Raw genomic sequence first — 23203 nt, 5'->3', positions numbered from 1 at the left:
CGCGACATTTGGAAATGAATTTCACAATGATATTGAAGTAAATAAGTTTATTTTAACTTAATCTCAGATTTAAGGTGAAATAATCTGAGCAATCTCGTTTTCCGTTTATCTGTAGAAACGTTGGCAGAATACAAATATTAATATTTTACAAATAAGTAGATTGCAAATACTAGGCAAATTTGTTCTAATATGTTACGCTTCTTACTTAGATATTGTGCTTACTTCCTATCTTGTTCAATCAAAAAAATGTTAAAAGATGAGTATATTATATATAGTCGAGAACAAATGTTTAATGTTCGCTCGTTTACTGTACTTTTCTTTAGAGATATGTTATACAGGAATTAAGAATCAACTTATCAACACACCAATCCTTACAAATATTTGCAATGCAATAAATAAATTTTTAAATTAAAATAATATGTATATAATAATACAGACAAAATTTCAAGTAATTTTACGAATTTTCAGAATCATGAAATGTTCAAATAGAATTAAAAGCGAATATATAATTCACTCTGACGTTGAATGCTTCTATTAAATGTATCAATACAAATCGATTAAGTCGAATTATGTATCGTGTTCAGTTATTGAAGTTGAATTTCTTCGTCAGTTCTCGAATGATCGTTTTGTGTATAATTTCTTCTTGATGTATCATTAGATGGGGCTTACAAAAGCGATGATGTATTAGTATAACATATATCAACGTTCAGTTTGTTTCTATTCTATTTGATGATTTCCTGGCCGTTCAGGGAAATCAATTCACACCGTACATATCGAACTTTATGGCATTTTTTACCTGAGAATAATTACAGGATAAATTGTCAATGCACTAAATATAAAGTAATCGAAGTTTTGTTGAAGTACAATGCACGTGTGTGTAAGCAGATTTTTTCCTTGCGACTGTCGTATATGTAAAACATGATTCTTTTATACATATATAGACATTATACATAAAAAAGACATAGGCAAACTGTATATATCACGAGTGTGTATGCATACACGAATTTATATGTTTATATGTATGCACTGTACAAAGCTGAGCATTTCCTTTTTATTGGAATTCTAGTGTGGTCTAATTTCTTAAGTAAAAAGTGTGCATACTTATCAATCTCTTTTTACTTCTCTTTTCATTTCCTTAATCAGTTTACGGTAAACAAAGCATAATGTGGATTATACGTTATATGTTAAAACAATCGCTTGTGAAACAAAAATTTATGTCACCTTTGAGCTTATGTACAATTACTTATTCTTATCTAATTATAATAAATTCTAAATGAATAATGATAATTTACGTGTCTTTAAATTAAGCCTATAATTATATAATTTAAAAAACAATTTTTCTGATGTCCAAGAATGAAAATTTCGATACATGTACTTTAAGATTTTGATATCTGGAATGGATAAAAAATTTCGATTAATTATGAAATAAATACTTCGCAATAATATTGAAATCAGGGTGTTTCGATTATTGTAAAAAATTTTAATGTAGAAAAAAGAATCGAAACCGAGTTACAAAATGTTTATAATTAAATAAATCACTCTTCAGTTTGGCCACTCAAAAGAAAATGGAAAAATGTTTAATCCATTAGCAACAGGAAATTGCTGTTAGGAATGAATGTCACTCTATAAAATTTAATGCTTTATAAATTATTGATTAATTAAAACAAACGATTTATCTCAAATTTTAAAACTATACTTCCTGCTGCAAATCGATTAATACTTAATACTTTCTACACCATCTAATAACTCTTCATTTATCACACATTACAAGAGAACTAGGAAACAATATCAGAAATGACATTATTGTGTAATAAATCTTTTGTGGTACGCAAACATTTTATCAATTATTTGTTGTCCAAACTAATACGTGTACATTTTCTTTACTTGCAAATATTTCGTATTTAGATGAAAGGAATTAATTAAACTCAATATTATGAAGAGTAAACGGGAAGAACTTATTCTTTTTTTCTCTTCCACACGTAACCATAAATTTCCGAAATCCGAGCGCACAATTGAAAAGTGGCAGAAAATGTATAAAAACAGTATCCTTCAAACTTACTTGGCTACCTGAGATATTTTGTATCTTTCAGTCGTTAAAAATTTTCTAAAATGGAATAATAAAAAAGGAGAAATAAAAACGGCAAAGGAAAAAAAGAAAGAACATACGCTTGAAAGTACACGCGCTAACACTGAAAGCAATATCTAGAAAAATATCAAAAAAGGTATATGCTTAGTTTTACTCAATCTTTTGTCTCTCCTATTGAAACTTAAAACACACGGTAACTAATACTTTTGTACGCGTTCGATTCTAAATATTGCTTTTAATGTTTCCAATTTTTTTTCTCTGAAAGAGAAAGAGTGAAAGAGAAATAGAGAAAGAACGAGATTGGAAGAGGCATGTTCATGTTTTATATAGAGTAACGAATTGTATAATGTTATCAGCACTTGTGGAATGCCTGCAGTCAATGTGATCTCAAATATTAAATACGTACACTAAAAAAATTATATGCTCCGTTACGTACAACTACAACCACTCCTTAAACAAACATCAAAGAATACTAGCAAATTATTTACACATCTAACATTACATCGTCGATAAAGGAAACCCTTTGTAAGAATGACAATAAATCAATAAAATAAACGTTAAAATAAAGGTTTATATCATACACATCAAATCCGACAAATTTAATCTGCAAGACTATAAGCTGGTCTCAAACCAAACGATTCCCTTCTTTGTGAGAGCAATGTATACCTAACTGGTTCATTAAGTTTGAAAGTACTTTCCGAGATATATAGGACTGATATATTAAAAGAAAAAACAAGTATCTTAAAATGAAAAGCAAGTTTGTGCAAATAGCAACTAAAGAGCACTCCTTAGGAACTAATGAGACTTAAACGTTATTACCGAGATCTGAATATAATCAATTTGTAAAAATTAAGAGTATCATATGTACAATTATGTTATGAATAGATAATCTTCGAATAATAAAATTTAGGATCACCAAAATATATAGAATGAAACCGTGACAATGAATACATAAATATGCAAAAAAAAAAACAAGAATCTAAAAAAATATAATACTTTTTATATATTTTTCAGGTTTTGCTATAAAATAAAGCGAAAGATTTTATAACTCTGTATCTTTAAACTGTAGCAAAGAAAGATGTAAAAATCGCATTGACATCACTACACGTGTTTACTCCATTTCTACAAATATCACAAAGATACCTTATTATCAGAAGATTACCTGAATCTTTAATTTAGAAATATATCATTACCCATTCAATTAAATAAGTCGTTCGTTATTTCGAGACTATAAAAAAAATGTTTTCCTACTTTTATTATATACCGCGTAAAAAAATTTGTTAAGATTGGAGAATGAAACAAATGGATCTTGTTTAATGTATGCTTTTTATAGAAATAGACAAAATATGTATACTGAGAAACAAGTAAAAGAAAAATAAACCTATTTAAATAAACAAGATTTTGTTTCGTTACATATTGTTTACGTAATTCTTATTTCATAAATTTATAAATATTAGAATATTATAAGTCATATTTTACTAAAACAACAAAATCCACTTCCTTTCAATTTACAACAAATGAAAATTTAGTTACTCAATGAAATGAGCAATCAATATGAGACAAATGGGGATGATATATGTAGAATTCTACTATAATAGAAGTACACTAAAAGTATAGAATTAATCCTATTGACCGAAGGCCGATATGTAATACAAACGTCACAAATTTGAAATTGTGCCTATACATGCTATTCTAGTATCTGTACATTGCAATAATACAATACAGTAAATCAGCTACATACGAATCGCAACATAATTTATCATCGTTTTATTGGAATATGTTCTTCTTTCTCTTATTGTTAATGCAAATTATATCATCGGGTCGATCGATTTACGTAATTAATTATATACAATTTCTTTGTTCTTCTCTAAGTTATAAATAATTAACGGAAGTATTACGTACTAAAAAATAAAAAATAACAGTTCAGAAATTAAATGAAACTATGGTGGACGTAACCATACGGAATTTTTCATATTCGATTTATTTTTTTCCTTTTTTTCGTTTTCAATAGAGGAAAAGTATAAGAAGGATTCATTGAATATAATCACTTGGAAAATAAAATCGATATAAATAACAGGCAATGCCACAGAGTGCTCCATATCGTATCCCTAACGAATTATTGCTTTTTGCACTTTTCGAAATATTCGGAACGTTATTACGCTATATATACCTAAACGTTGTGTAAAAATCGCTTAAGATCGAAACTCAATCAAACCTGTATACACAGTAGAGTTTTAATCGTTAGATGCACGGTTAATCCGATACTGAAACCTTTTTGAAACAGTGTACATCGAAGGAAATAGGGGGAAAAAGATTGCAACTGTGATTACTCCTGTTGCTTTCGTTAATTTGATTTTGATGTACAATCGATGTTGTATCAGGATCCCGTAAAATAGTTGTCGCGTGGAACATTACGCTTTAGTAAACTGTATTGTCGTTAAAAAATATTATTTTCTTGGGTACATTTGGCAAGCATGCACTTCTCGATCTGGAAGATCAAACCTTCAAGGGATTTCAATTAAATAAAGGCTAATTAGAAATTAATGACAACTACGAGAGGACGGTTCGCACTCTCCTCCAACGTGCTTCCCATTGTGACTTATTTCTTCTAACGCTCCATCCAAATCCAAAACCAGAACCAATGATGACTTTATTAAAGTAAGCGAAGTTGTTGCTGCTGTTGCCACTAACGTGACCAACGTTCGTATTAAGATTGGCCAAGTTAACCGCGTTTAAGATACGAACAGCAGATGAGAGTCGTAATTTGCTTGCTGGGGAACTAAACACCAACTTGCGGCTCTGTTTATTGTTGTTGCTGATATCTCCGCTACTGCTAGAGCTATGGCGATCATTTAATTGTTTTGCCGAATGAGAATACTCGGTGCAAAATGATTTAGCCATTGATCATTGTCGATACGTTTGAGATGATATGCCATTACCAGGTGTCACGTAATCTCCAATCATCAAGCTGGGATTCACTGGATAATGTGAAGTATTGCCAAGGACCAGCGATTGCTGGAAAGTAACACCAAGCTGTAGCGCGAAAGACACGCAGGCAGGCGTACACTTTAGTATCCTTTTGCTTTAGATTTATAAATCGAGTATTTAGCGAGCTATTGTTTGGTGCAGATGTTTACACATATTGAACATGAGTACGGAGCATATAAATATCTTAGTACACTTAGTACCACATTTTGGCAGTAGCTCGCTCGAAGTCTAATTCAGATACTTTTACACTTACCGTAGCGGGAGATGTAAACATATTTGGAGTGATTCCACCACCTATTAACTGTGCTGCTTGTGTACTCGTCGCTGTACCCCCTACTCGACCCCGCCCTGTACTCGAAATCGAACCGGGATGAATATTTGGTTGGCCTCCTAGATTACAATCACGCAAATAACAATTATATTATGTTCTTAAAATAAAAAGCCATTTTTACAAACATTTTTTTTACCTATTGCAAGCAAATTACTGGGATTTACTGCTGCGGTCGCATCCATAGAAACCTCTCCTAAACCGTTCACAGACATTCCATTAACCATGTTTACCGCTTGTCTGGCACCTTGTGCATCTAGAGTAGTCCAATAGGACTCGCTAGGAGACGTATTATTTAAACCAGGTGGGGGTTGTGCAGCTGCTCCTGTATATCTGAAGTACGGATTTTTCAAATCTAAAGTATTACTACTACTTTCCATATTCGTCCCTTCTAGTTTCAATTCTATTGTTACGTCGTACGATTGTCTGAAACATCGTTTTATACGAAATTACGCATACATTCTATATTAAAAAGAACATTCTCAAACTTTAGAGGCCATCATTATAATTATATTGTTTCACCTTTTATTCGCAATAAGAATGACTTTTCCAGACAACAGTTGACCGCTTTTACAAAACAAAGGATTTTCCAAAAGACAACGAACTTGATACCAATGAGTAAGAGGTTCTGTGGGAGCTGTGCTTAACCAAACCTGTTGCGTTGATCCAATAAATGCAACATCAAACCAAAATGCAAGACCATGACAAGTGCCACTTTCCAATATGTGAAAATCCACATCAATTTCTAAGCAATATATAAAATGATGTAATATGTTGATTGTTAAATACATTAATTGCAAAAATCATACATGATCTACAAATTCACCTATTTTATGTAAATCAGTCTCATTAGCAGTTTGAAAATCTACAATATGTCTGATAGATTTAGCCATACAAATTCTTATATCAAAGGTATCAACTATTGGCTGTCTAAAGTATTCTTTGATCGCATTATTTCGCATCGCTGAGAGATCTACACCATGAAAACATGTTTGGTACCAAAAGTTAGCTTTATTAAATTGCTCCATATAAAGATTTTCATCGGAAAAAGGTGCAATGTGAAGATCACCTCGAGAGGGAAACATTCTCCCACCTGTGAAATGATTATTTTATTATTCCTACTATAACAATTATTGAAAATAAATTGGAACAAGAGAACAGTTAAATGACATTTACCTGGAACTAACCACTTTTTTGCATGAAGATACGTTTCAAGCATTCTTTCATTGTATAACATATAACCCATGGGTTCACTCACTATGCAGTCTACTCTTTCTGGTAAATCAATTTCTTCTATTTTACCAGCAATGACAATAATCTTGTCTGACAAGTTATTAGCAGCAACTAACAGTTCTGCATGATTTGCCATATTACTTGCTTCTACTGCATATACTTTTTTTGCACCAGCTTGGACTGCAAAAAATGATAATATTCCAGAACCTGCACCTACATCTAACACAACTTTATCTTTAAAATCAGACAGATTTCCCAAGATTGCCCGCTGGTATGTACTAGTCCTAATGTAATCTTGCATCATATTTTGTTGCTGAGATAGGTAACCATAAAATTGAAAATATTGCATAGCTGATGACTCTTCAGTCCTTTCATTAAATGCAGAAACACCTTTGCCGTTCTTTAATTTCAATATTTGTGAATGAAAATTTCTAAAATCTAGGAAAATATACCATCTTTAGTGTAATATAAGAAACTAAATTAAACAATACAATTTAAATCATGACTATTTGTTAGCTCACCGGTTTCACTGACAAATGTTATAAGTAAGCTATCGGTATCAAGTGTGAATACATAGCTTCTAGATGAAACTCTAGAACACTCTGTACTAGGAGTTACTGGGAATTCCAATAGTGTTGTTTTATCTCTGCCAGTTGATTCTCCTATTATGAAACAATAAAAAGAACATAAAAAGTTGTCTTTCACATACACAAAATAACTTACAATCATCTGCAATTTTTACTATCAATATTCTCCTTTTATATAAAAAATTTCCTATAATAAAATAAACTCATTAATTGATAATAATTAAAAGGGAATATTTAAAAACATCAAATGAATACAAAGAGATTATAAAGTATGCATCTTCTCTCTCAGAAAATAATGGAAACACAATATTTTAAATATTTCAAATGTTTAAAAAAGAGACTATTGAAATCTATTTATTATCATTTAATATAAATGAAAATTATATTTATGTAGCAAAACAATCACATCGTAAATACAAATTCTATCGAATTAAATGGATACTTAACGAAAGATAAGTATCCTACATTTTGTCAATCGTTTTGTATGACAAATTAGAAAAGTCTTTAAAAAAAATTCGATGATTACGAGGTATATTATTAGGAGTAGTCATTAAGTTTTGATTAAAAAAAAAAAAAAGAGACTTTATACGATCATTTAAGTATGGTTATGTTGTCTACTTTGTAACGACGCTAACATAATTCATAATTGATTATTTATCAGTGAACCAGTACCTGCAAGGAATTCAACACTGAGACCTTGTGGATCATAATTGATATTAAGCGTGACCGGCTTGTTAAATTTTGCTGTTGACTGTCCATTGTTTGACAAAGTCGATACTGTCACCGCGCGAAACACCTTCGCCATTTTTAGACACCGCGTGCGTATTGTACGCTGCAGTTCCGCAAATTGGTTCTATCGTGCTTGTCGTCTATTCTAACGTCGTTATTCGAAAAATTATCAGTGAAAAGAATATAGTATGTGATTTTGCTTCTTCTTATACAAATCACACAAACAATATAACCGGACCTTGATTGAAATAGCAATTTTTCACGTTCGTAGACTGAACCATCGACTAACCACCCCCGGCGCGTTTTACACACGCGCAGTAGGGTTACTAGTGCACTGAATATATGTATAGCAGTTAATTGAACTCCCTAGATTCACAATGACCATAGATGATCGTTCCGGAGGCTAATGAAATGCGTTTCTCTTGCGCCGACGCAACTTCATATATAATTGCATCTTCCGTATCATATTTTTTTTATTATATTTTCGTATTTTATCTAGAATTTAAGGTATATTAGACGTGAATTTTTTCTAAATTTGGTAATATTTTTCTTTATAATTTATACTGTTCGTTTATTTATATAGCTTTTTATAATTGTGAATTATTAAGTGTATCTTTTTTGAAAGAAATTCGCAAAATTTGTTGCTCTATTACCAACTTAAAGCCATATAGAGAAATATTTCAGAAAGACATTGGAAATGTAGAAAATATAGATAATTTTAAAAAGGTTTATATCAAATATTAACAACTCCGTATATTGTCTTATTTTTATTATATATTAAATCGATGGCTAAATTATGGAATTGTTATTAACGGGACTACCAATCAAATACAATTTCTGAATGTGAATATAAGATCTGAAACGTTATTGGTTACTGACTTATGCTCGGAAGTTTTATATATTGTCTAGAACGACCTGTGCGAGCCACACGCACACGATTAGTGGTGTACGTACGATATTCTGATCGATAAGTACGAGTTGGACAATAACTCGAATCTCGAAGGCTGGCGGCGTGGCTGATTGCTCTCCCCCATTTTTGACAGTGCATTTTAGATATTGTACTTCCATAAAAAATGACTGCTCATGATCAAATGCGTGCTATGCTTGACCAGTTGATGGGAACTGGACGAAATGGTACGTATTATTGATTCAGAAATGGAATTTAACTATCCTTCGTATGACACTATTATTTACAATTATCTGAAATCTCGTACAAAAATACAAGATGGTGGCTTACACCTTTTACTATTACATGTATACTCATCTGTTTATGAGACTTGATCACTAACAAATATATAATTATTTTAGGAGAAAATAACAAATTTCAAGTGAAATACTCCGATCCAAAGGTCTGCAAGAGCTTTTTGCTGGCATGCTGCCCACACGAAATCCTATCATCAACAGTGAGTTTACTTGAATTATTACATATTGAATATCGATGACATACCATTGGCACTTCTGCGCTATAATAGAGCATTATCGTATCTCTCTTTTGATACGTCTTTGCATTAATATGAAAGCAATCAGACATCAGTATGCATTGATGTCACAGTTAGTTATTTCATCATTATATTTGTATTTTTTTCAGTCTCTTCTGGTTACATGATTCAATTGCTTTCACTTTATTAATAAACTCATTTGCCTTCCTTTTGAGCTTTTTTTTCATACATTGTAAAACATTAATACATTTTCCACACTCATACGTCATGTAACATTGCTTTAATATCATTTTCAAAAGCTATAATAATTTAATGATTAAATTATATATATTTTCAATGTGTAAAGAACATTTGGTTTTTTTTCTTATATTGATATAAAGTGAGAGTAATACATAACAAAGATGATTACAGATGCAGTTGTTACATTAATATCATTCAATTTGCATACCTGTAATTTGTAATAGCATTAGGTACGTGTTTTATACGAGTTATGATTCATATAAGATATGTTTTTAATATGATATAAATGATAACATATAATGTCAATGACAATATATAAATTATAAGAAAAGCTGTATATTTCTTATATAAAACTTTAGTAATGGCACCATTTAGAGTTAATATTGCATTTAACTAGAATAAAAAAAGTGCACTAAAGAAAAGCTTTGTATTGTAGCTTTATATAATTAAGCAAACATTTATATTTTGCTATAAAATGTTCAAGTAAAACATAGTAATTATAGATAAGTGTATAAATATTATAAGAGCACAAAACATAATGTTTCATATATTTAATGCATTATAAGCAATTATATATACCATAGACATGCATACATGTATACACATAAATGTGTTATATATTTTCAATATTCAATATTGATATAATCAAATATTATAAATCATTTTATTGCTCCTATGCATTACTTATTTCATTTCATTTGAATGATCAAAATAATATATGTAATATCCATATTTATATCTAATATTTACATATATTTTGGATCCTGTAACTATAATAATTATTTAATATTGATATTATTTATCATAATTAAGTTTTATGTACACATTATGTCAAGTTTTTCAATGATGAATGGTTGCCTATCTTATTTGGACAATTGGAAAAAGTGAAGCGTTTCTTATTTTAATAATATATTAAACTGTTTTATATTCAACATATATTTTCATTGACAAATCTCTTTTCATATATTATCATATGGTAGTTTTTATATAGTTTTGAATATCATAAAAAAATCGTTCAAAGTACATATATTGTGAATCATACCATTTTTAATCTGTGCCAATTGGTCGGATCGATTTTACACATTATATCAAATAATTGAACAACACAAGTCAATCTTATGGCATACAAATAATAGGATAACATTTGTGTGATACACTCGGAGAATTGATTCCGATCAATTCACACCAGATAGGCGTTGAAGTGCAACACGGGGCAGCAACTTATGATAAATAAGGAGAAGCCTTTCAGATTCCTCAGAAAAGGGAAGAAGTGAGATGCAGAACTTTTAATATCTAGTTTGGAATATTTATGGTTGAAATCATTAACAATCTGTTTTTTTATCAATTTTATTAATTTTATCAATATATGAAATATCATGATATAATATAGTATTTTCAATAGTAAATAAAAATTAGTATTTGCTCAAAATAATATTAAGAATACTCTAAAAGTTCTTAAATTCATTTTACTTCTTTTCTTCATGAAACTTAGAAATTAAAACGACATTTAGTCTAGTGGCCCCGTATAATCGCGGAACGTATCTACATGCAGGAAATCGCGAACGTATGACGTCTACGTTTACAGTGAGAACATGATTTTCCGTACGACAAGCGTAATACCGATCATATTAGTACTGCTTCGCGCATTTCTTTGTCATCTTGTGCGAATTGGTCTAAAGGGTGTTTGTTAAAAGAAAAATTAAAAATTCAGATTTTTCGATTCTATATCCGCCCAATTATTTGCAATAAGGCGACATTATGAATCTTTTTTCATGTATTAAATATTCACGCGAATTTTTTTAGAAAAATAAAATCTTAACAAGTAAACTGCATTTCTGTGATGGTTCGAATAGATTGCACATTTTTTAAAGTGATATTGAAAATGTTTTTAGTAACTGGTATATCATAATATCACATTTCTTTATAGAAGGGCCAGAAAACTTTTACCCATTTAAAAAATTTTTTCTCATTAAAATGTAAAAAATGCGTTTTATATAAAGCATATATATTAAGTGTTTATAGTCTATAGTATCATTTGGCTGGGAATCATTGAATTTCTTTTTAGTTCTTATTTGTTTTTTTTTCTTTTGTTAAATAATTCGATCTAAAAATAAAAAGGAGAAAAGTATATTTTATTTTGTGTTTAAGAAATTGAACCGCTGAAAAGTACTGTAGCATGTTGAGAGATGATAAAAGGAGACTTACAACCTAGCATTCGGTGCTTAGGGTGGCGTCTCTTATCGCAGTTAGCAAGCACCCTTGTATATGTCTTACGCTCAGGTTTATTACGGTAAAATTAAAAATAGCTACGTAAGATATAAAAAATAACAATAAATAAAACGAAGTATTTAAAGACTGATTTGAAAACACAAAAAAGAGTATTATATGAATGAAATTGTTAAGAAAGAAAAAAAAACGAAATACTTCTGGCAAATACTCGCGAGAATGATGAATATACAAGTTCACTAATGTCAATGTACCTACAGTTCTATTTCCAGAGTCTCTGGAAAAAGCAATTCCAATCAGATCCATTGTACAATATTGTTGCGAGTATTGTCCGCTCATATGTCGTGTTGTACTTGTCGCTCTCACATGCGCGTTACTGTAAGTACTGAAAAAGCGAAGAGGACGTACGTATTACAATTCTACAATTTGATTATCTCTTTAACATAATTCAAGTACTAGGTATATTAATTTGATTAATGATACATAAAGGCGGGCGGTTACCTCAGCCCCTCTACCGGTCAACGGTGGCGAGGCTGAGTGTCGAATATTAATTCCGAGACCCCAAAAGGCCAGTGTAAAGTTGGTGAGTAGCGCCATGCTGATTCTCATGAGACGATGTCTTATTGTCGCTTCTTACTAATAATGCCGTTTACGGCAGGTAGAAATCAAGTTTACTTTGAAAGTATGTGTGAAAATCGTATTCATCCTCGGAGATATAGTGGGTTCAGGAAATGAAGCAGTGATCTGTAAGTAAAAAGAAAGAAAAAGATTTTAAAAAGGAGAAAGGAAAAAAATAAAAATGGATGCGAATTGCCAAGAACACTAAATTTTTTACGAATTCGAGTCTCGGAATTGTAAATGTTTTTTCAACATATTTAAACTTTTTTTTCAATAAATTTTCAATCAATTTGAAATGCGATGAAACTTCGATTGGCCATTTTATGAAAATTCACTGTGTTATTAATTTTTCGATTTATGAAAAATATTATAATATTGATTTTTCTTTTCTACAAAGAAAAGAATATTATTGTTTTATGTAAACGATTAATTTAAAGATTTGCGTAAAAATTATTTAGAGAAATGTTCAATCGAGATTTCATTGTATGTTAGTCTTGTGATGTTTGACATCAGATATACTATAACTCTTCTTTTCATTCGTTCATTTCAAACGTATGTACCACTAGGGAGATTTATGTATAATCAAACTATTATCAAAACTAATTCTAATCCGTACTATCGTAACGCGCACCTTTCGGTTGATATGCATACGCAGTTAACTTTAAATCTCCGTTTTATTTGAAAACGACAATAACAGTAATAAAATGAGATATTAAAATCAAAGGGAAAATCGTACATTAATTGTTAATGATTAAACATTTATTTTGGCAATTTGCAAGATAATAAAGTCATCGGTGAGAAAAAAGAGAGTGAAAAGTGGCATGAACAGTGAGCGAGAGGGAGAGAGTCATTTATTTAGGGGAAACTATACAGCACGGCAGTTTTGTTAGAAAAATTTTCTTCAGCATTGGATGTACGTATTGAACTCGTTTTCTAAATCGTCTAGAATTGATTCACATATCGCAATTTCGTGTTCTACCGTAAATAGTATAATAAACCTATTAGGTTGTAAGTTGTTTCATAGACCATTGAACATATGAACTTAAGGTGTGTGCTGATTGTAGCTTCATTGCCATCGCATTGTCGTGTCAGGCGGAGAGGTGTTGCCACTCTGTAAGTGAACATAACAAAATATTTATCTGTAAATTGAACTGCATTTTTACTTTAAAATTTCTGTGAATCAAAAAAATAAATAATGATAATATCGATTGAATGTAAGCGTATATACGTGTATGTATATAAGAATAAATAAATATGTATTGGTATATTTATTTATTCGATAAAAATATATATACAAGTATATATAATTACTTTGTAAGCGCGTATGTCTATACCGGAAGTGTACATTTGTATACTTTGTCTACAATTTGTAAGTTCTCGTAAAAAAAAGAATAATAAAGAACATCCTTGGACCGTATTTTTCTGGATAATTAGGGTCTTTAACTTCTATGGTTGTTGCGTTTTAAATTATTTAGTTGGCTATCGATTTATCCAGTTCGGTTTTCTATTTACGGAACAGCCAGTTGAGAAACCTTGTTCTTGTCGTAATATAATCTTTCATAAAACAAGTCGGGAGGGACTATATGTGTATATATGCGTGTATATATATATATATATATATATGTGTGTATATATATATATGTATATATTAAATAAATCCAATAAGGCTTCTTAGGATCGAATGTAATAATAAGCTAATATCGAATGATTTGTAAATCGCAGCGCATGGACCTGGGAGAATGCCCCCAGATTCACGACTTGGCCTTACGGGCTGACTATGAAGCTGCACAAAAGAAAAAGGACCATTTCTACGACATTGATGTAAGTTCTGTTCCTTTCTGTTATCAAATTTTTAAGTTGAATAGAAAATTTACTTTTACTTACGCCGTATAGCCTATTTTTTAATTGAATTTTTTCTTTTACCGTACGTTTCAAGGCTATGGAACATTTACAAAATTTTATCGCCGATTGCGATCGTCGTACAGAACAAGCAAAACAACGACTCGCAGAAACGCAGGAAGAGCTTAGCGCCGAAGTGGCGGCGAAAGCAAATAACGTTCACGTACTCGCAGAAGAAATCGGCAAAAAGTTGGCGAAAGCTGAACAACTTGGAGAAGAAGGCTTTGTCGAAGAATCGATGAAGCTTATGGGTGAGATTGACGAGTTACGAAAGAAAAAGAACGAGGCTGAACAAGAATATCGGAACAGTATGCCAGCATCCAGTTATCAACAACAAAAGCTAAGAGTCTGTGAAGTTTGCAGTGCATATCTTGGAATTCATGATAACGATCGACGATTAGCGGATCATTTTGGTGGAAAATTACATCTGGGCTTTATCAAGATCCGTGAGAAATTGGCAGAGCTTCAAAAAACCGTGGAGGAAAGACGTAAAGAAAAAAGAGAATCATTGTTAGACAGACGCAGAGACAGAGATAGAGATGACCGCGATAGAGATCGAGACAGTCGACGTGGAGGATTGGGTTATAGAGACAAAGATCGAGATCGTGATCGTGATCGTGATCGAGATCGTGATCGTGATCGTGACCGCGACAGAGACCGTGACCGCGACCGCGATCGTGATCGTGATCGTGACAGAGATCGAGATCGCGAACGCAGAGATAGAGATAGGAGAAAGTCTCGCTCACGAAGTCGCAGTCGTGGAAAAAGGTTGGTTACAGTTGATTGAGAACTAGCATGTAGCATTTAACAATTCTTAACAATTTCTCTAGCGTAAAAACTAGATGGTATAAGTTTTTGTTCTTACAGAGTTGAATCTGTAAACAAATAAAACATAATTAGTGCTTACGTTATGATTATTAAAGATAATTGTTTGATTTGTTTCAGATCGAAACGTTCACGGAGTAGTAGCCGTAGCCGTCGATCCCGTTCTCGTCGTAGTGGGTCCAATGATCGGAAAAGATAAAACTAATTACCATTTTTAATTATGCTCAATCATTTTTTCCTCGTATAAATTCTCACGTGCTTACTTATGCACATTACATATAAAGAGAAAGAATAAAAAAAAAGAAAGCAGGATCGCATTTGTTGAACATCATTTTTTCAATAGAGATCTTTTCTGAATAAAATAAACTGAGATTTATACATTGTCCGTCACAACTTTTTCGAGACACCAATATTTCGAAATATCTTTGTGTAAAACTAAACATATTTACCTGTCAATGTAAAAACAGGAATAAATTTATTAGATATTAATATACTTATTCTATTTGATCTTGATATATTAAGTATACTTTTAAATCTAGTTACTATTTCGTGTAAATATAGATAGTTCAGGCGTAATTCTATAATATTTGGAAATGTTACATATTTATAACATGATTACATGATCTTATGTGAATATTATACGAGCATAAAGAATGAAAATATGTTCAAAAATATATACGTTTAAATAATTATTGATTCAAACACTGCAACCATGCATTTTCTCATAACCTTACATTTCACCAGTTGAAAAATTGAAATCATATAAGAAAACAGAAGTTTTGGTTTTAAAACAGTAGCTACAAAATTAAGATGTTAAGACTTTAAAAACTAAAAAATTTGCGTTATTAAATTAAGAAATTCCACGATATATAAAAAATATATATAATTAATACTGTTTAAGAAGGGATATTTATTTTAAGAGCCATGTACATAGTAAGTATTGCAGAGCTATTTGTACATACAAAAGTTTTGCTTAAATTTATGTTTGTGGGAAGAAGATAGAACTTTGTTAATATATATATATATATATATTATATATATATATATTCGTATTAAGATTATTTACATTTTATTAATTTCAATAGTCCTTGCATTTTATAAGAAGTTAATAGTTTCTACACATACTCACGATCTTACAATAAACGAACCTCAATCTACATTATCTTGGAAAATCAGTTTTACGTATCCTGGTGTTCCTTCAAGAGGGACTGCGCAAAACGGACAAATTGCAATGTAACCATTTGTACCATGTGGAATTGCAACTTTCTCCCAATATCTGTAACACGATACAATTTTACATACTATAAATATATATCGTTAAACAAATGAAAACCCACAAGTACTGTAGTATACTTAATACTAACTTGACAGTTTTTTCTGTAGCCATGTGTCCACAAGGCCTAAATGCATAAGTAGGCGGGCCACAATCCACATAAAATGCAGGTTCTATTCCCATAGAAAGTTTAACTACTGAACCGGCTACTAGACACATTGGACACCTTCTAGTGGCTTTGTCTTTTTCTTGACCCCAATCATGGAGACCTTGTACATGTCCACATTTCAAATAGACATATGGTTGCTGTTGTGCTGAATCTGCAGCTGCTTTACGTGGTATAACTAATGTATTTAAACCAACGGGGCATTGTGGTCTTCCGGCATTTATAGCATCAACTAGTTCTTCTAAATTATGCTTTGTCTGTGTAAAACATATTTTATATTTTCGATTTGTAATCTTCATACGAATGTAAGGATTATAAATTATTTGCACTTACTGGCGACTTTGCCAGACCTTCCGCTGATCTCCAAAGTAACGTGGCACCGCAAAGATCGATCAAAGTTCCATCTTGCAGAATATTGTTCTCATCTTCTACGACATTTCCTTTTTGTTGGGCACTTCGACTTTCCCTTAACGAGAAAACTCCTCCACCTACGCTGACTTCTCTCCAAAAACCACACTGTGCTTCACCACCACAAAACTGACCCCGCGGATGCATTATTAAAACGCCATTTGTTGTGAGCCCATCAATCTCACGATTTTCTTGCCACTTTGTTGCTTTTTCCTAAAACAATCAATTTTTATGTTTTTCTTATAATCCCATTGAAACAAATATTTGTATATGGTATAAAAGGAAACTTACCCCTAAAAAGATATTTCTTGAACTATCAAAACCTGCAGCATATATTCTGGCGATTCTAGGATCCGATCGATCGGCGAGAATTCGACAGGCAAACCTGCTAATTGTACTTTGAGCAACGCGTCCTTCGTTCGAACCGTCACTACCGCCTGCACATGTGTCCATGACAACAAAGTCGATAGGAGATTCGGAAGAACGTCCAACCTATATTTATAAATGCATTGATGTAAATGAGAATATTCCAATATTTAAAAGAATTAAACAATATTAAACTTACCTGAAACATATCAGTTCCTTCATCTTCGGTATACTCCACGATAACGGCTTGTGTTCGAGAAAGAGTATACGATATCGAATGTTGTTTTGTATTAAGAATAGCTTGCGAACTATGAGGTGTTTTAACGATGTAATGTTTACTGCGTTTCACGCCATTTGGTACAGGTCTTTTAAACAAAACGAACTTACTTCTTCTCCTTCCTCTATCCCCTGGTGGAAGGAATCCATTGTAACTAAAAAATATTTAATTAACTTATACTTTCGTACATTAATATTTCTATTCAAATGTAAGAGACAAAAATTAGCTTCTTACCCAAGAATAACTAATTCTCCATATTTTATTAGCTGTTTTGGTTTTTCATGGCGGTAACTGTGGGACCTATGAGGATTAGCATGTGTATGATTGTGATTATGTTTGCTGCGTGGACTGTGAGGTGCACCAACTGTTTCTCCTTCTTCCACAAGTAATGGACTTTCACTGCTACCACCGTCAGATCTGAAATAAATGTAATGTAATGATTAATAGCAAAACTAGTAACTGATATTATTTTTATGATAGTTATTGATATAACACTACAAGTAATAATTTTATTTTAAGATTGAGAAATATTTGAGGAAAGAGTGAATGATTAATATTTCTGCCACCTTTGCCTTTTTTCTTTCTTACAATATTGTATAGTGCAATATAATGTCTATGTTCCTTACACATTGTATCACTGTTGGTATTCTTAAGCCTAGTATTAAACATAGATATTTTTACAAATATTTTCATAGGTTTAAAACATTTTTATGGTGTGGAAGTATCTAGTTTTGTTTTTATTTACTTATACTTTTTATGCTAGAAAATATACAGTCATTATGTATAAAAATGGACAACTAAATTAATTGTTCCATATATTTTAACACATTATAAGTAGTATATAGCTTTAAGGTGGATGTCAGTAACATAAGTGCTAAAATTCAGAAAATAAACCTGTTATTTTTAAAATGATAGAAATAACAGTATTTTGTAATTCATTTTAAAAATCACAAGGGGGAAACCTTCCTAAGAAGGATTACATAATTTGAATTACAAAAAGAAAGATTTGAAAATTAATATAAAGATAGAATATAAGTCACCTATTTGTAGATCTCTGTTTTTTCTTGTCCTACAGTATGTAATACGTAAACCACTTACTTACCGCGAAGGGCATGGAATACGTTTAGTTACTGGCATCCTCCTTTGAGTAAAATTAACAGATTACTACTTCCACTGTACTTCAAAAGATACTCATAAGGACAGACAGTCTTAAGTATCTTTGCAAAGTTGAGCAAACATGAGCAAGTGCAACATGGGATGCTGTGAATTGGTAATTATAATCTGCAATAAGAAACATTCAGTGTAATAATAATTGCTATACTATTGTATAGTTTAGCATTCTCCTAGATTTAATAAAAGTTTCAAACAATCTAGTTACTTCTTTGATTAAGAAAAGATAAAAAATCCAGTAATAGTAGAAAACTAAGAAAGGATTTGTTATCCTGGTATAATAAATTGGTATATTGGAATATTATATTATATTTGTTATATTATGCGAACATTAATTTATTATTTTATTAATTATACATAACTGTAACATTATACATTGATATTGCTTTGTAGGAAAAACTGTCTGTTCCTATACATGATGTCATACAGTATGGTCAAGATATTTTCTAAGATAGATTTGTTCATAAAAAATATACCCTCGTGATAAAATTTACTTATAACATATTTATTTAAATTAGAACAGCAGATATTACAAGCAAGAAATAAAAAATACATTATATCTTCTAAGGAAAATATATTACCAATATGAGACTGTTTAATTGATATAGCTATTCTTGATTTCATCTGATTGTATTGGTCAAAGAGTTGATTCTTTTATCTTATCTATATATTCATTTTTATCAAAATATTGCACCCATCAATTGCATTGATATAAACAAGTACATATATTACATTAAACATTACTATAACTGAGAATTGATGCATGCATACTTATTCAAATAACATTTATTTAAATGATACGTGCTTCTCATTTAAATAAATTAAATATTCTTTTTTTTAAGTAATATTTAATTGCCATTATTTAATTTCTAATGTTTAATTTCTATGTCACTAAATCTTAAATCTAAATACTTCTAATTTATTTCATATTACTGTAGAAATATACAAACATTCAATAATGTATTTACATTTTTGTGCTTATTTTAAGTATTTCTAATTTGATTTTATATAAATCATAAACATAGTACCACAACCATTATATAAATGCTAAGGCATCCTTAATACCATCATTTTCTATCACACACACTTGTGTATATTTTTCCTTGGAGAAAATAATAAAACGCTTTTTGTAAAATATAAAAATATTTATTGTATATTCAATCGTCATTTTAAATAAAATGTTTTCATTAAACGTAGAATATATCTGCCAATTTATTTTTATCCATCGTTTTCACGATATAAACGTCTTATATATAATCGTCTATGGCACATAAATTGATAATAAACAAAGAAAATTTCATTTTAATTTTACATCATATTTAACATTGTAACCTATGGAAAAATATTAAGAACGAATATTAAACTCTAGCAATAGATTTCAATCTTTGGAAAAATATTATTTGGATGGCATTCTATAAGTTACATTTAAAAATAATAATAATAATATATATGTAGGTAAATGTTTATTTGATCGAACAGCGAACTAAAAACTTTGGGAAAAAATCTACCGATTTGGAACATAGAAAAAGAAAGGGAGTAATATCGAGCACGAATGGATCGTAAAGGAATCACAATGTACAAACAACTTTAATTAACCTAGGCATTCAGAAACGATGGTCTATTTACCGTATCACCATGCTGAGCTCTGCGTTCAGAAACGATTATCGCCGCACGTTCGAGACACGCAACAACAGTCAACCGATCGTTTGCACAAAAACTAACGAAGTATAAAAATCATTTGTCCACTGTTATGCCTTAATTTAATTTTCCATTTCTAGATTACACTGTTACTATGTTCATGATATTCGAATAGTATCGCGCTGATGATCCTCTTATTCATGATTACGGCACACACGGATTCACGGACCAATATTATCGGGATAAAATCACCCTAACTAAAAAAATTCTATGAATAAATATTTGACGATAAACGAGACACCGATATTTTTTCTCCCCGATAATCGCTAGACGCACCGATTATTCGTAAGTACCTCGCATAAACTATACCAGACTATACTCATCGAACAATCACGACACCGATCACGACACGACCGAAAGATATACGAGTGGAAGGCGTTATAGCCACCAATCTAGGAAAAAAATTCCCTTGTTTCTTACTATAATCTACGTCTATATAACTAACATGGCGCCAGTTTCAAACAAATTAAGAATCGTTAGCTTTTTATTATATTACATGTGTAGATTGCGTATTATTAGTGATAGACATTTGGATCTTAATTTTGGAGTGATTTGAAATTTGTCAAAATTCACAACAAGACTTATCCGAAATTTAAATACTCAATAACTATCGAAAAACTTAAGATTTAAAACTTGTCAAGACCTTCGAAAGTTTGAAGTATCAAATCATGTTCGAAATGGTCCGAATTTTCCGCCACATGCATATATTCAAAACGATTCAAAACATTCTAGAGACATCACTATACATTATATACATGTATATACATGTTATACACATTTAATCGGTGCTAGCAGAAACTAGTGCCAGAAGAATGACACATCTAAAAAGTCGTTACTTTTGATTCGCTGAAAAAGTAATAAAACCGATTTCTTGAAAAATATACCTTTTCTATTTGTATCACTCTTCCGATAAAGCGACGATTTAATTACTTATTACTTACCTCTTTCTTTTTGATTTTTTGACGTTGTTGTTGAATATCAATTAATAAAATGAAATTGTTTAAGGAAAGGACGAGATGAGGAGATTTACGTTCTTCATAAATGATTTCCTGTATCCTATTGAGTTATTCGTCGGACAGAAATAAAAAATTTTGCAGAAAACTACACAAACTACTTTGATTGATATACGAAATGGTAAATAATTATAATAATTTCACATTATCATCAATTGTCTGAAATAACAGAATGCTCCATTAAATGATCCATGAATACCATTAATTAAGGCTTAAAATCTATTTACAGTTGTTTGAACGGTTACGGTTTAAAATTGAACCTGACATTTTGTGAAATAGATTTTGTGCAAGACTAGGATTTGGCTTTACAAGTACCATGGCGTATAATTCGACTATCATGGACGTCTTATTTATCTTTTTAACAACTTCTTTTCTAAAATTAATGCAACACCAATCATCAAACAGTTGTCTTTGAACAAGGGGAGATCTGCTTGACGTTATATACTAAATATAATTTTTGTTTAATATTTTTTGTAACATATTGGTACTTATCCACTCTGATTAAGCGATATCTTTTAAAATGTAAGTTACCCTATGTTCTCAGATAAGTAAATCGATCGAATCGTGCGGAATAGATTATGACACCAACATCTAATGTATCATGGTAATTGAGTGCAAATACTGTAAGATCTTATCAATTAGTCAAAAATGATATAACTGAACGTGCAAACGTCCGCCTCAATACTTACATACTTCTCTTCATCAATTATATATCGACAATTGCAGTAATTTCTCTTCTTTTTATAGGACACACAGACAATCTCGTCGTATTTCACTGTTCTGTCCTCAACAATTTAAAAAACAATAATTGTTATTGTACTTAATATTAGTATTGAAGTGTTACTGAAGTTAACCACCTCCGAATAATTGTATCCTTTACAAAACAGTAGAATTCCCATAAATTTTGGGAATGATGAATTACCATTATGCAAGACCTGCGTAAATATCTAGACTATTGGAAGAAAATGTATTTCCACCGTTCGAATTCGTCATTCTGTGATACCAATATCGTTTGATATTCCTCATCCATCTTTAATCAATTTTGCGACTATTACTTTTCCCCCTTTGGATTTCTTGAAGCGTGTTAAGGCGTGTAATTATACGAAGATCTAATTTTTAAAATTTCAGCTGTAGTGAAACTTATACAAATTTATAGACGTTACTGGCGTTCGTTATGATTATCGTCATCGACATACATTAGTATTCTCGTAGTAACATGACTGTCTTGTTTACAGTTATAAGATAAAGGATTATATTTGTCGGTACGTTTCGATAGTTAAATCATAAATTGGATTAACACTGCATAGTTAGAAAAGCATTAAATTTACCATATAATTCTGGCAATTTTTATATACTAGTTCAATCCAGTAGTAAATATTATATTAACGATGGATTTTTGCTATCATAAATATATAGTGCAAATTCACACGTACATAGATATGTAAGTAGATATGATTTACAATGATTTGGCATGGAATATAGTGAATTTCTTGAATCATTGATAAAACTGCAACACAATCTTACATAATATCCTATCGTGTATTATTACCACTAAATATCTTTTTAAACATAAATTTCATGCTATTGTTCTTTTTACAATTTCATCCTATCATTCGAGCAAAGTATTATTCTAG

The 23203-nt window shown here is 30.8% G+C and overlaps 3 protein-coding genes across 15 annotated transcripts; 1 reads left to right on the top strand and 2 right to left on the bottom strand.

Moving 5' to 3' along the window:
* Window positions 1–32: 32 nt before the first annotated feature.
* LOC126863866 (histone-arginine methyltransferase CARMER) lies at window positions 33–8374 on the bottom strand. Of its 3 annotated transcripts, none has more exons than XM_050614520.1 (8): window positions 7895–8374; window positions 7157–7297; window positions 6579–7073; window positions 6229–6495; window positions 5925–6147; window positions 5542–5828; window positions 5328–5464; window positions 33–5119 (listed from the first exon to the last, which is right to left on the bottom strand). In XM_050614520.1, the coding sequence occupies exons 1-8, from the start codon at window positions 8025–8027 to the stop codon at window positions 4991–4993; spliced, it is 1812 nt and encodes a 603-aa protein (XP_050470477.1). In that variant the 5' UTR covers window positions 8028–8374; the 3' UTR covers window positions 33–4990. The 3 variants fall into 3 exon arrangements, with proteins under 3 accessions (XP_050470477.1, XP_050470479.1, XP_050470478.1); XM_050614522.1 differs by having other exon boundaries at window positions 33–1391; window positions 7895–8370; XM_050614521.1 differs by having other exon boundaries at window positions 33–5101; window positions 7895–8360.
* A 492-nt stretch (window positions 8375–8866) lies between these two features.
* Window positions 8867–15908, top strand: LOC126863891 (putative RNA-binding protein Luc7-like 2). Of its 10 annotated transcripts, none has more exons than XM_050614586.1 (6): window positions 9324–9354; window positions 12117–12439; window positions 12519–12602; window positions 14197–14295; window positions 14411–15141; window positions 15319–15908. In XM_050614586.1, exons 4-6 carry the CDS (start codon window positions 14200–14202, stop codon window positions 15395–15397), a joined length of 906 nt encoding a protein of 301 aa, XP_050470543.1. In that variant the 5' UTR covers window positions 9324–9354; window positions 12117–12439; window positions 12519–12602; window positions 14197–14199; the 3' UTR covers window positions 15398–15908. The 10 variants fall into 10 exon arrangements, with proteins under 10 accessions (XP_050470535.1, XP_050470543.1, XP_050470544.1 ...); XM_050614587.1 differs by having other exon boundaries at window positions 12515–12602; XM_050614578.1 differs by lacking the exons at window positions 12117–12439; window positions 12519–12602 and adding an exon at window positions 8867–9085 and having other exon boundaries at window positions 9260–9354.
* Window positions 15909–16088: 180 nt separating this feature from the next.
* Window positions 16089–20923, bottom strand: LOC126863881 (protein pellino). Of its 2 annotated transcripts, XM_050614560.1 has the most exons (8): window positions 20485–20923; window positions 18791–18969; window positions 17923–18105; window positions 17611–17842; window positions 17337–17537; window positions 16971–17258; window positions 16563–16894; window positions 16089–16474 (listed from the first exon to the last, which is right to left on the bottom strand). In XM_050614560.1, the coding sequence occupies exons 2-8, from the start codon at window positions 18823–18825 to the stop codon at window positions 16348–16350; spliced, it is 1398 nt and encodes a 465-aa protein (XP_050470517.1). In that variant the 5' UTR covers window positions 18826–18969; window positions 20485–20923; the 3' UTR covers window positions 16089–16347. The 2 variants fall into 2 exon arrangements, with proteins under 2 accessions (XP_050470517.1, XP_050470518.1); XM_050614561.1 differs by lacking the exon at window positions 18791–18969.
* Window positions 20924–23203: the final 2280 nt, after the last annotated feature.

Source organism: Bombus huntii, chromosome 3 (assembly GCF_024542735.1).
Source record: "Bombus huntii isolate Logan2020A chromosome 3, iyBomHunt1.1, whole genome shotgun sequence".
Classification (NCBI taxonomy): domain Eukaryota; kingdom Metazoa; phylum Arthropoda; class Insecta; order Hymenoptera; family Apidae; genus Bombus; species Bombus huntii.
This window is presented reverse-complemented; position numbering and strand designations above follow the sequence as displayed.